This window comes from Sturnus vulgaris, chromosome Z, assembly GCF_052056855.1.
Source record: "Sturnus vulgaris isolate bStuVul1 chromosome Z, bStuVul1.hap1, whole genome shotgun sequence".
NCBI classification, from domain to species: Eukaryota; Metazoa; Chordata; class Aves; order Passeriformes; family Sturnidae; genus Sturnus; species Sturnus vulgaris.
Genome location: NC_142283.1, coordinates 60,636,249 through 60,651,046, shown reverse-complemented (window position 1 = coordinate 60,651,046; position 14,798 = coordinate 60,636,249). Strand labels below are relative to the sequence as shown.

The window sequence follows — 14,798 nt, the reverse complement described above, 5'->3', positions numbered from 1 at the left end:
GTTGAATCTTACCGTACTGGTAAGGCAAATAGAGGAGACTTCATATTTTTTATTTCTCAATAGAACATTTAATTTAAGTATGATAGAAGATAAATTCTCTCTGCAGCCACATTTCACCAAGTAGCAAAGATGTTTTTGAACTGGCAGCGAGGGGGAAAGATTTCTCAGTATGTAAGATCTTGATATTGAGGGTAATGCCATTGTAATCTCTGGAGTATTAAAAATGCACAGCCTCCAAAAAAGACTCCCAAAGACAAGTTAAATTAGATGTCTTTGATAATGATTTGTGAAAGACATTACACATTCAGCTGAGAAATATATATTGGATATTAATAAGTGAATGCAAGGCATTTTTTTATTTACATAGGAAATTCTGGCAAAAGTGCTAAGTCTCAATTTCTACAAGTAAGGGCAAGTGATAAGAAAGTGTAAGGAAGCATCCTTGTAGCAAAATCTGTGAAGGGTATCTAAAATTACTGTGCTTCAAATGTATTTCTTTCATTTGCCAGAAGTTGTGGCGATCCTTTAAATCCCAGACGTTAGCCACACAAAATTGCTTTCAAGTCACATAATGGGTGCTCTGAGCCCCAGCCTGCACTACAGATGTTGGTAGTGATACCATCACATCATCATGGATAGATAAAATCTCTTTGTCTTTTAATGAATATCTAATGACTACCAGAAGTTTTTCCTGGGTTCAATTTTAGGTTGGAGAATTGCAAAGAAACAGTTATTCAAGCTTTTAAAACAAGACTAGCAGATAAAGGGAGGAAAGCTAGCAAAAATATGGTGATATTGCATGAAGCCAGAAAGAAAATTTTGGACCATTCTTCAATAAGAGAGGAATTCAATGATTCTTTAGCTGAACAAAATTTAGAGAAGGGGGGGAAACATTTAAAACTTTGTTGTCTAGTGGAATATGGAATATTTGCTCAGGTTTTACGATTGGAAAAGTAGAAATTAATCTTGACAGATTACTAAAATCATATGTATATAATTTCATATTATAACAGTTCTTCCCTTTTGTTTGGCTTAAAAATGACAGTATATGTTTTAAATAAGTTTTGACTTTTCCAGTACTCTACATGTGAAACTTGAAATAATTTTGTGCATTCTTCTCTTAGAAAGGTCTATCGTAATGATACACTATGGGTTAAATCACTGAATGTAATAATTAAGTAATACGGCAAAACTTTGTGCAGTGTGCAAATGGACTTTGCATTAATCTATTAGAGATTTGGGAGTGGCACTTTTGCTGCTTCACAAAGCATTTTTCAAGCAGAGAGTGATTGTAGTGTTTGACTTCTTTTGCATATTGCAGATACCATCTATACTGATTTCATACTCAACCCTTCCTCTACCTTTTTTTCCCTTTATTTTCCTTGTCTTGGCATCTGTTTTTCCTTATGCTATTAAACTACATCCATTCTTTTGCACTTTATTCAATTTAACCATATCAGGACTAATTAGTCTTGCTTTCTGGCTGTTACATGATGAGAGATCATCATAATGTTACAAAATTCATTTTTTGAGACGTCTACAAATAAGATCTGAATCTAATTCTCTTGTAATCTGCTTTGATAATGAAATGCTTTTGTGTATAAATTTTCCCCATTTTAGTAGTTTGGAGTTTTTGTAAACCTTTGCAGAAAAAATTCTGATTGCAGTGCTGTAAACATTAGCATATGCACTTCAGTTTATACTGAAGTATAAAGAGGCTAAGGCCTCTTAGTTCAAGATAGAATTTTCCTTCTGCATGAGTGTTTGGAGTGTTGAGATTTATATTTATGAGACTATGCTTTATAGAGGAATGAGGAAAAAAGAAAACCACTTCTGCCAACAAATGTATAAAAACTATATGATGCATTTAAGAAAAATACCTCCTTTCTCAAGTTTAATGGATGTGTAAATTTACTTTTTATCTTGTTTAATGATCTTGCGGTATGGGAAATTAGTGGCTTTGCAGATGAAAAATGTATGAGTAAAAAAATGCATTCATCTTGTTAGTTATCATCTGTTCCATTGACAAAAGGCACAGATGTGACATTTATCTCAGTAATTAGATTTATAATTATTATATCATTCTCAAATTGATCAATCTTGCTCTCTGTTGTGTGATTTCAAGCTACAGTTAATGCAGCAGAAATAGGTTTAGGCATTGAATGGTGATTGTAAACTTGAGGCTGTGTTTCACATATTTATTTTTACATTTTATGAAACGTGTATGGCAGAGAAATAAGCCGTAGTCAGAGAAGACTATTTTGTAAATGACTCTACAGGGAAATGCTGGTCATTGCACAGAAAAGCAAACGTGCAAGCCTGAAAAGTATCCATGGTGTATTTTCTTTGAAAACTTCTGGTTTTGCCATTATCCATTATGATTGTAGACTTCCTGGACATGCCTACAAAAACAACAATAGCTTTAATTTTTAATAGGAAACTGGGAAGTCAGGGTACTCAGTAGCAGAATCTCAAAACGCCCATACATGGTGCATACTTTATTTCTGATGCTAATGTCTTCTTTCCTCTCTTTTTGCCCACAGCTGTAGAACAAGTAACAGGAAGAGTTTGATGGGCAGTAGCCAGTCTCCAGCTCTGCCTCGGCCTCATTCACCACTCTCAGCTCATACAGGTAATTTTATAACTATGCTACTACTGCTATTATGAAATTCTTAGAGCGTCTCTATAACAGACGGAAAATATACTCTACTATTCTTTACACTGTTTGTAATAGTAAAAAGTTGCATGTCATTCCATCCAAATTTCTGTTTGACATTTTGATCCATAAATCCTATGTTATGATCAGGAGTAGTCCAAAAATACCGTGTAGCTACTTTCTGTTTCCCCACCTTGCATTCTGATAGATTTTCTCTCCCCGTGCCACCACTGTCCTTCCTGTATCTTGCACCACACAATGAAGGTAGTAGAGTCTGTATTACATTATGTTCCTGGTACTTCTGCTCTTCAGGATTTATAATGTCAGGCACTTTGCTGGTAGTTGCTGTGCTTCACATTCCATGGCAATAAATTGTTCATAATTTTGTTTTTTCTTCTAAAACATCTGAAACACTTAAAGCGTGAATGAATGTCCATAAATAAATGTTATGTTTATAATAATTGCCTTAATTCTGAAAAAGGAACATTTTTACCATATCACCTCACATTTCCACAAAGGTTTATTGTATTTATTTTTGAGGGTGCATTGGTTGTAACTACAGGCCAAAATGAAAGCACCTAATCCTTGTGTAATCAATGATACTGAATACTCTGGAGAACTGCTCTCAGGGGAATGCTAAACAAGAAAGTGCAGAGCTTCACATGAATTTTTGAAATATATTAAGGCATCTCCAGTTTTCTTGTGGAAGCAACATTGTTAGGGAAAATTCGGTGGTGATTTTCACTCTCAGAAGCAGCTGTTGCAACAAGAAATCCAGGCAACGTGAAGATTTGTGAAGAGTTCAAGGCAGCAGAGCAGTTAAAACAAACAAAGTAAACCGTGGTGCAGACTGTTTTGAAACTGAAGAATTAAATGTTGGAATGTTTGGAGTGCCGTTTTGGGTCTCCCAAATACAGAAATTTCCATTTGGAAGAGGAGATTGTAGTCACCATAAAAAGCGTCCTTGGTTGTGCTGTGCTGACTTGAGGAAAGCAGTAACAGTGCTTGCTCTAGTGTCTGCTGCTGTAAATGACTATACCACCTGTTTGGAAATGGAAATCTTGGACCAGTGATGCCTAATGAACTCAGAAGTATGGACTGACCAGCACATGTTACTTGGGATTTGGATATAGGTTATGTATTTGAAAAATGCTGGAAACTTCCTGTATGGTAGTGGACACAAGCTTTCAGCAAGTTGCTTCATCTGTTGAGTAGATTTCTCAAAGTAAAAGAGAAATAATATTGCTGATGTCACATCTATTGTCAAGTGGCTTGGAAGGTTGAAAGCCAACTCTATAAGTAACAAGACATATTAAGCGTAGGTAATTCTCTATAAATTCAGCAGTATGTACTACTTATTCAAAAACATATTACAGAAATCTGACAACTTCTCCAATTACAGAGGATAGAATAGGTTTTCTTATTTGGATACTTCCAAAGGCACATGTGCTAGACACTTGAGCAGCGCTAGTAAATCTTATAGTAAATCTTATCACATACATGAGATGAAAAATTGCATATGCATGGCCAGCTCTGTTTTTATCCTGCTTCTTGTGAATGATTAATTATAGTAGATATTCACACAACCATTGACTTCTAGCTCAGGTGGCTAGTATGCCTAGACAAGCCTGTACATCAAATCTCTGTGAATGTAATCCTAATCCACACAAATTAAAAAATATGCAAAATTAATGTTAGAAATTTTCCTCTACGTAGGCAGTAGGAGTTCAGTGTTTCAAGTGTTTAATGTCTGTAAATCCATGATAATGTCATACTTGAGAGGCTGGATTTATAGTGATGTGTTGTCAGAGCTACCAGATGTTAAACTACCCTAGCTTCTGCACACTCAAATTGCCTCTGTGCTCTCAGTGGTGGCATGTACTGAAGGCCTGTTTCATTGCAAAGTATGGTAGAGGGATATGACGAGAGACTGTGTGTGCTGTACAGCTTGCTGGGTTTATTCTTCTTGGCCCTCCTTGGCTGAGAGGCATTACTTCAAGTCAGAGAGGCCACCTTGACTCCGCTCAGAGAGCCTGGTGTATCTCCTGTCCAGCTATAGATGATTTTAGGGTCTTTTTTGAATCTGAGGTTCTCTTAGAAAAGTTCTTTAAATTGAAAGTTTTTACTTTATAGCCTGCTACTTTATGGCCAGATGATCTGCGTGGAGCATGTACCTCAAACTTTAAGTTTCATGGAGACTGAAGACGATCCTCTAAAACCTTCATATATTTCTTTCTAATGTTTGCTGTTGGAAGAGGAAACAATAGGACAGGCAAACAAGTTTTCAGTCCTTGAGGAGCATGTAGCAAGCTGAATGTGCAGCAAAGTATCAGTGCATGCATTTACTGAAAACAGGTTTATTCATCGGACTGTTATTGGCTGAAGTGTGGTAACAGGAATTTTTGATGCACATGTTCTAGTGAGATTGTGCAGAATTTGGAGGACATTGGAGAGCATGTGCTCTAGAGAAGTTTTCCATGTGTGCTGTTAAGAGTTCTGTTTCATTCAAGCAATCTGCTTAGGTGAGTGTGGGCTGAGGATCAGGCTGCATGGATGCTAATATTTGATGTAACATTTGATGCTAACATGGATGCTAACACTTGATGCTAACATTTGTGAGGCCATTATATGATTTCTTGTCATTTGGTTGTCAAAGGAAAATACTGATTCTTGCATCTGCCTTTTAAGGGATTCAGTTTAACTGATGAGAACGTTAGGAACTGTAGCTTTTGAGGCCTCTTTCAGTATCACCTATCCTAGAAACCTTTATCTTCCTCGTGTTGCATGTTAGGCTTTTTCTTCTACTGGATCCCACTTTTGTACTCCCTACTCTCAAGGTGCTCCATCCATCTCTGGGGAGAGCCTGCTGTTCCCTTTACTGAAAAGAGTTCCATTTATTGCTCTTACTTAAGTGGACTGGATTCTTAAAGCTTGTGCCATCTCAGTTGCCAGCTGGGGTTAAAGCACAATAAAGGGATAAATTAGTACCCTGCAATAACAACTAAGTACCATGCAGCTCCTCACCCACTCACACCATTCCCCTACAGCAGGTAGAACAAGTATAAAAAAAAATGAAAGTAAAATCTGTGAGTTGAGATTAGGACAGTTTAATAATTGAAACAAAAGAATTTACAGTATTACTACTGAAGATAATAATAACAACAATAAGAATTGTAATGAAAAGGAGAGAGTAGTGTATAATACCTAAGAGAAACAAGTGATACACAAGGTCTCACCAGCTGCTGACCAATGTCCAGCGCACTCCCCAGCAGCAGTCAGCCCCCCCTGGCAGTCAGCTCCCCACACTTTACATCCTGGCCATGATGTTCTGTGGTGTGGAACATCCCTTTAGCTGTTCAGGTCAGCTGTCCCGGCCGTGCTCCCTCCCAGTGTCTTGTGCACGTGTTCAGTGATGGGGAATGGGACACTGAAAGGTCCTTGGCTGGGGGTAAGCCCTGCTCAGCAACAGCCAAAACATCAGTGTGCTACCAACATTACTGTCATGAATGCAAAACGCAGCACTGTACCAGCGACTAAGAAGAAAATTCTGTCCCAGCTGAAGTCAGTATGTCCTTTACTCTAGACTGTTGAAATTGAATGGAATCAAAATTATCACACTCTTGAAAATTCACCCAGAATCAATTTCTTTTAGTTATCATCTTAATAGTCTTTCGTGTTATCCTTGGCTTTATGTGTAGTCCTAATGAGATTGTTGGCATTGCTTGGGATTCCTTGCCCCAGAGGCATCTGAACTGAGTATTTTTATTCTTTGTGGGGACACCCTTGGATTCCCTAACAACCTTCAACGTTAATTCATTGCTTGTTGAGAGCAAGCCAAGTACATACTCAGTTACCTCTGTTTGCATGGCATCCTTGAGATGATTTTTTTTGGACCACTAGTTTAAGCTATTTGGGTTTTTTTCCCCCAGCACCTTCCATCTCTGAGTACAGAAAAGTGCTGTGAGTCCTCATATGTAGCAAATGTCAAATGTAGCAAAATGAGTGAAGGTGTGTTCTGGAATCTCAAGGTGGAGCTCTCTTAAGAGTGCAGTGCATAAGCACTCCTACCAGTATCTGTGGCTTTGCTCAAGAATATTTTCATCTTTGATATCTGCAGAGCAGTCATTTAGAGGTCTGGCTGCGCCTTTGGAAGCAACATTGCTTCAGATCTGCTGAAGAGCTCAGGTAGCTACTATTTAATCATAAACTGGATTTGAGTTAGCCAAAACAGATTAGATGTGAATAGGATTTCTCTGTTTTAGAGGACAAGCATCTTGAATGTAAGCATTCTTCTTCGAAGTGCGTTTTGTACCCGTGTTCTTCCTTGTTGTCATGTTTTTCATCCAGATGCAGTCTGAACTGGAGGTGTCAGCTATTATCTACTATAGATAGATGTTCTTTGAGGAGGACCAGTGGCCCAAGTTTAGGGTAATAATAATTGACCCATTTGAGAAAGTCTAATATAGATATCTCAGGCAAATTACCTTCCCCCCCCCAGTTTTCATTGTTTGCTCTGGAGATAATAAAAGATATTTCCTACAAGAGGGTTCGTTGTTAATCTTTGCAGATGCAAGCTGATTTGGACAAACACAGAATACTTAACATGGAATTGTTTAACAGCCTTGCCAGCCTAGTCATAATCAGATTCATGTCAGGTGGGAGGGAGAGGTAGTGAGACAGCACCACACTGATGAAGTAAGTAGATGGTGCAGAGTGCAAGTAGTGCATGAGTGGCACCTGTCAGGGAAGGGGCAGATCTGTTTGTAAGCAGCAGTGACCATAAAAGCTCCTGGGCTACACCAAAAAGATATTAGAGCTCTAAGTAGTTCAAGGCTTGGGAGCACACAGGGACATGTAAGGTCTGAGGATAATAAATGGGATAGGTAAAAGACAATATGTACAGCAGATCTTAGATATCTCTGTTATGTATGTTAATTGCTAATACAATATAGGCAAGTCCATTTTCCTCTATTGCTGGACCTGTAGCTGGTTGCAGAGGTAATTTGTGTCTGGAAAGTCAGACTTTAATTTGCAGCTGAAGTCTCTTGCCATGCCTTATGCATACATGTAAAGATCACACAGTATCGGCTTTCACTACGTAAAGTATTTCTGTTTTCTTGCAAAAATAGAAAACATGCTAGGTAATATCTTTAGGCGCATTATTATTAACAACTGTCTTAGATCAGTTGTCCGGACATCCTTTGCCTTTAGTATTTGGGCTGGAAGATGTTAAATCTGCTGAAAAGCATTTCTAATTTTTCCATGAGCTGTTGAATACATTGAGAATCCTGGGAAACTAAGAGTTGCAGCATTACCTTGGATGGTACCTGGTGCCCATGCCATTAATGGACTTTTCTAGCTGGCTGTCTAATGCTGTGTAGGCAGGTCATCTGCACCACCCAGCCTGCAAAGTGGATGATTATAATCTCAGTAAGTCAGGACATTCAGGTGTCCCCACCTCAGTAGTCACAGGAGCTTCTTCATATGGGTGATACTAACCCCTAATGATTAATGATTAAGTCACATGTGATGCTTTTTAATTGTATCTGCTGAAGGAGCAAGTTTTAGCTGTTAGGAGCAATGCTGTAAATTTAATTTGTTTGTATTTTAAGAATATTGCATGTGGTGCCACTGAGATGACTAGGACAAGAATTGTAAGATAAGTAGGAAATTGTTTAAGGGTAAAAAGAGGCTTGTGCTAAAATGAGCAATCTTATAAAGTGGGAGTTGAGGTTATCAGTCGAGTTGCAAGTTTTGTTTTATGACCAAACATTTTATTATTCTCATAAGTTACTTTGGCATAGAACTACTGTAGCTTATACAAATTTGGAAGACACCCACTATGAAATAGCATTGGGGAACTGTGTTGAAGTGAGTGAATGACTGGAATAAAAAAAGTATGAAATTGCAATATGCAACATTTTGTAGCAGAAGGTCTCTGGTAAACGGTAAACTCACCTGTCATAAGGAATTTAGGTAAGGATCTGACTGCATTTTCTGGATAACATGTTGCTTTCAAGGACCAATCTAGTGCATCTTAGAAAATGAAATCTCAGAAGATGCATAAAGGAAGTAATTTTCAATTTAATTTGGGAATATTTCATCCCACTGTTCAATGTCCTGGTTAGATTTCATCGGGAATACTGCGTACGTTTATTGTCGCATGTATTCTGGTGGGATCATGTGGGGACAAGAGCTGATGGGATAGAATGTGGGAGATTTCTGTATGAGACTGAAAGCTATTACTTGCTATCCTTAGCAACAGAAGACTGGAAGATGGTATTGTCATCTAAACCAGGCAGAGTTGCTTTTTTTTCCCCCCCTTCATAGATTAGGAAGAGAACTGGAACATGAGGGGTCTTAAAGAATTGTCCACGTATGGCAGGGACAAACCTGACTTTTTCTACGAGATTGGATAAATCTGTAAATGGGTATAAGGCCCCAAACAATCGCTTAATGAAGCTTTAAAGTGGCTTATGGTTGTTCATGTACCCCGAGTTGCATGCATGGAAGAAATGCCGACAAGATATTCTCAAGAGTCAAAACAACAAAAAGAACTTCATTGGCAACTTTAGAAAGTCAAAGAACTTGGGCAAAAGGTTTAGTGCAATATTCAGTCAGCACATAATGCTGCTCAAAGTGTTGACTTGGCCCATTGAACTTAGCAAACACTAAGCCTGTTTGATTATAAGTTACTCAGAAATTCTTAGAAGAGGGAATGAGAAGGAGGGAAAGGCAGAAAGGATACAGAAGACCACATGCAGTAAGCAATCCCTGCGTTCCAGCAGTGTTCAGACAAAACTTCCCCATGGAGGTGGGGTCTAGATTATGTGATGGCCTCATGCTCTGCCTTAAATACCCCTGGCCATCCTGGGCCCTTTCCTCAGGTGGGATTTCTGGTTATTTGGCCACTCAGGAGCTGAGTTAGGGGCTCCAGAGGTGGCATGTAGAGCATTGCCTCCACTGGGCCAATGAGTGGCATCTCTGTTGGGTTGGGATACAGGCTGTAGGGGGTTGGGGGTGTACAGGGCAGGGCACTGTCTTGTCAGGGTAGGGTCTGACCTGCCCTTTTCCTCAGCACACATGCATCCCAAAATGCCTCAAGACATCAGTCTCTCACGATGGGATTGCATGATACAATTCCCTAAAGCAAAATTAAAGGTCAGGAAGGTTTTACCTCCACTTATAATCCTATTTCTAGGATTTTTCAGGCTTGTGTAAAGCTTTCTAGGTGGACACTGGTAGAATGCCGGCTGTTCATACTCTGCTCTCACTATGTCAGGGCTCACTGCTTGCATCAGATAATTCAGTTGGAGAGATGTACTTTAGTTAGCAATGCCAAAGCATACTAATCGATGAAGCTGTTTGCACCGTATATTTTAAAGAAAAGAAAGACTATGCTTGTAAATAAATGAGGCCCAGTAGTGTGCTTTTGTGGTGAAGTGTGGGAATGCTAAAAGCTGGGATATAAAGCAGCATTCCGAATGTCATATTTTAATAGAAAACTGAAAGGAGAATAATACACTATATCAATTACTCTGACTGCTGTTACATGCAGAATTACAAAAACAGATTTGCTAAAACAAAACTTTTTATTTAGTCTTGCTTTTGGGTGCAATAAATGATTATGGAAATTTCAAATCATTTCTACTAATTTAAGGACAGGAGAGGAAAATCTAAGTGGTAAGTTACATGCAGATAGAAATTAAATCCTGTAAAAACAGCACTCTCAGTATTTAAATAGTGGAACATACAGAGCTTTCTTGCAGATGGATTTAACAATCATACAAACCTTCCTTGCTATAGCTGGTGAGGGAAGGTTGTTTGCTGATTTCAGGTATAGTTAATCCAGATTTTTAAATAGCCTGAGCTCCTCACATGAATTAATCTTTTTGGAAAGCACCTGCAGAAGTATTCAGAATGATTCTACTGCCCAGCTGCATGTTCTTCTGACTGATGCTGTTTGTTATGGTAAGAAAGTCATACCTGTAACTGCAGGTGGATGATATCTTGTGTATTGTTCAGTGCGCAGTCCGGATTCATCACCATGTCAGCTGACACAGAGGAACGTAGGACCCATTGTAATACTGTATTAATGGGGCACTGATGTACTGTGGTACATTTTAAGAAAAATTCGAACCAGATTTGTCTTTAATCCGTCAGGAGTTTGGGATAACAATTACCATTTATCTGGTATTCCCTCTATAATATGGGAAAGTCATCGCATCTGAAACTCTATTTTGTAAGTGGTCAGCTATTAAAAATACATGAATAAAATACAGTGACTGTAATACACTTTTTAAAAAATATTTGAAACATCTCTCAGTGGCAAGACACAGGATTTCTTGAATCTTACAAAACAATGACAGTTTAATTGTCTTGATACGGTTTTCTTAACAATAGGTGCTTGCAAAATGAGGTGCTTTGTGTGTTGTTATGAAGCAGAGTATTGTTTTGGTATGTTGGTTGCTTATTCCTTGTGTCTCCTGGAGGACGCTGGGGTTAATTATCTAGTATCTGACCACTAGTCCAGTTTACTTTACCGGATCAGACACTTGGGCAATAATCTCAGTCACACAGAGATACTGTAGGACTAAAATATGCAATACAAGCAGATTCTAAAGAATAGTGGACTTTGACTCTTTGACTTTGCATATGGACAGAGTTAACTGGCACTGGGTTCTATTTGGAAGTCTCACAGGTATTGACTTGCAGATGGGTGGATGAATGCTGTGTTGGATGGAGGTTACATGTAGGACTCTGCTTCCAACCTGTCTTGCTCTTCTGGAATGCTACACCTTAAACCTGTAGTAGAACTAGCTGTTTCTTTAGTCATCGGGGTGTGTGTTTTCATTCTTTGTTTCCAGGTTTGTTTGAGTTCTTAGGACTTCTAGATAAACCTTCAGGATTTAGTATCTCCAGGTATTATGGTATGGCGTCACCAGTCTTGTTATTTTAAAAGCTGATTCGCTATTGAATGTAATGCTTGCAAGTTGATTTTCCTAATAACAGGATCTGATGCTCTTCCTGAGTAAGACTTTGACTTCTTCAGTTTTTGTCTGTAAGGAAGTGATCTATGTTGATTCTAGCAACATGGTTTGCAGCATTGTGTCTCCACAAATCCAAACCTACACCAATAGCTATACAATTGTTGCATCATTTAATCATATATTTTTCTTTTTTCTGAAGTTTTTGTGTATATTTTAACTCATGGACAGTAAGGCATGTCCTTGATGTTTGTTAAAACATGTTTCTATCCATATATAACTTCAGCTAGCAAAAAAAGAATTGGTTTACAAAGCCCCATATTCTGATTTATAAAACTGTTTCCTGTCAAAAGCTGTTTCTGTCTTACTATGTTAAGACTAATTCTGTGCTCTTCTGCCAGAGTTCAAGGTAACTTCTTTGTCTTTTTTACTTATCTGAGTCCACAATACACTCCAAATTACAGCTGATTTTTTTCTAGTGCAGCAGTTAAAGTTTGTGACCATGTTTTATCTGCACAGTGTTACAATTTTTTTTTTTTAGCTTAGCTTTGTTAAATAAGCTCTGGTAGCAGAAAAAAATCCAGTTAGCTGCTAAATTGAATGAACCGTTGCTCTCAGTAATTTGGTGTTTACAGATCACGCAGGATAGGAATAAATTTTGTTAGTCCTCAAGTAAAGATTGGAATCTGTGTCTTCAGATTCCCTCTGCTCCAGCCCGTTCAGGGAATGAAAATCCTTGTCACCTTGAAATTACTGAGGCCTTCAGAAGTGTCTGAAGTGTAATGAAGAAGCTGGGATCTTGAGAGTATGCATAAAATGTAGGAAGGACATAATTCTGCCATGATAGATTAATGGGCAAAAAGAACTTGGGGGTATTGGTCAGTGAGAATGTAATTCATGTCTCTTGGGGCTGTGGGAAGAGCAGCTGCAAAGATGTGATTTAAGCACAGCACAAAAAGCATCTTGCATCTGCTTCTAGACGGAAAAGGAGGGAGTGGTGTGGGGATGTATGTTGATCTGTGTTTGCTACCTAATTGCTCAATGATTATGCTTTCTCATATAGAATTAATGCGATCTGTTATGGGCATCACTATGATAAATGTGGTGTTAATTCAAACATTTGAATAGCAGTCAGGGCTACTTGAAGCCCTTTAAGGACTCAATCTATTGTGCTGGTCTTTTCATGCATAGGTAGTAATTTTACCCTCAAAAATTTCACGCTGTTTCTAGCTGGCTGCATAGGAGCTGTGTTTTTATCAATTGCTTTTGTTGCAGTCTCATTTATATCCAAAAATTAATTGCTACAACAATTAGATCCTTCTGTTTTCATGTATTGCTGCTCCACTAATTTTAAAGAAAAGTTTAAGGAAAGATTGTTAGATGTATGCCAGTGTACTTTAAATCGGATCCTTTTTGCTTTTTTTTTTGAGGGGGTGTTGGGGGTTTTTTGGGGAGGGGTTGTTTGGTTTTTTATTTGAGATTTGAGTTTTTTTGTCTGTGTCCGTTGTTTGGGGGGTTATTTTTTAGGTTTTTTGGGTTATTTTAGAGGTCATTTTTATTCCTTCTGTTAGAAGGAGTACAGTTTCTCCTCTAAGTATATGGGCTGAGGGGCAGAGGTGGCAAAATCAGCTCTCAGCAGCTGCTGCCTTTCTGCACTTGTGCTGGTCCACAGGAGGTCAGGTGTTCTAACAAGAAGGACTTACAAACCCCAAAGCTGAAACCTGTTCACAAAATGCAGTTAAGGGTGGAAAAGTTCAGTTCAGTATGTTTTTTGTCTGCTTGTTTGTTTTGGAGATTAAAAAAAAAAAGAGCAGTGAAAAAAAATTGCAATAAAGCCGGTGCAAATGCTGTAGAGACTTCGTGTAAGGGCTAAATCTGTTTTATAATGACTTTTCTGTCTTTCAATATTGGTATAATTTTAAAAAGCAGTCTTTTTTCTGACATTAAAAACATGTTCTTTCAAGCTAATGTACACGTTTCTTTAAACATTAATTATCAAATTGTTTTAAGAATTTTCAAATTAAAAGGGTGAATGAACAGTTCTCTTTGAGTTACAAAATCCGGTTACTAAAATCCAATATAAATGAAACATGAGTCAAAATAAGATTCTGTTTTAGAATTTATTTTCAGAGAAACTGTGAGAGAAGAAATTCTGAAATTCATTTCTAAACTGCTGGAAATGCATTAATACATCTGAATGTTTTAATGGCTTCTCTTCACCCCACCATCTAATAATAGTTTTTTTACGTATCATCTCCAACAGGAAACAGTCCTCAAGATAGCCCTAGGAATTTCTCTCCCAGTGCCTCTGCCCACTTTTCTTTTGCACGAAGGTAAGAGCTTGTTTGTAGTATTCAACACGCATTTTGCATAGAGGAAATGTTGTTGCATGCAGGTACAAAAGGTGATTGCAAATACATCTGTCAGGTCTGTCACTTATAATAATAACTGTTAGCTCAGTTATGTAAACCCTTTTAAACCTCAGCGGTAATAAATTACTGAATGTGTGATGCAATGTGAGCATATCTTTTTGAATTTAAAAAAACAGATGAATGATTTAATTGTAATGAATCTGATTCAGACATTTTCATCTTGCCTACTGAGATATGGGGAAATTTTAAACTACTTGATGGTTTCTTCCTATATTAACAATGCTAGAAGTGCATTGCTTATAAGATCACTGTAATACAGGTCCTCATTTTACTGACAGCAGCAATACCATTGTACCTTGAATACCCTGCACTGACCTGTTTCAGTATCTGTGACACTACCTGAGAGACAATCAGCATTGTCACAGGAGTGTTATGAGGATTGATTAATGTTATTAGAATTTTTGACAATCTAAAGTGAATTTGAAGTGATCTATGAAGTAAATTATTATTAAATGAACCATAACCAAGATTGATAGCATGTCATGGGGGACTGCCTGTTTGTGCCAGTGTAGTTCCCCATCACTTAACATATTGTCACCCTGCTTCATATAGTATGTTCATTAACTCTTAAGTCTTTGAAGGTAGGCCGAGTTTATATGTTTATCCAGGAGTATATATATGTAAAAAATGAAACTGGAATGCTTAAGCAGTGTCAGGCATGTAACTCTTGGGTTTGCACTGAGCTATGACTTGCCTGTAAATTTTTACTTTATTTTGGGAGAC

General features: G+C 37.9%; 1 protein-coding gene across 6 annotated transcripts in view; it reads left to right on the top strand.

Annotated features, from left to right (window-relative positions):
• MAST4 (microtubule associated serine/threonine kinase family member 4) overlaps positions 1–14,798 on the top strand; it is a 270,348-nt gene that overhangs the window by 195,605 nt on the left and 59,945 nt on the right. For all 6 annotated transcript variants that reach the window (XM_088157188.1, XM_088157186.1, XM_088157191.1 and 3 more), the window contains 2 exons: positions 2,544–2,632; positions 13,907–13,976. In XM_088157188.1, coding sequence (XP_088013314.1) covers positions 2,544–2,632; positions 13,907–13,976 — 159 coding nt within the window. The remainder of the gene's footprint in view (positions 1–2,543; positions 2,633–13,906; positions 13,977–14,798) is intronic.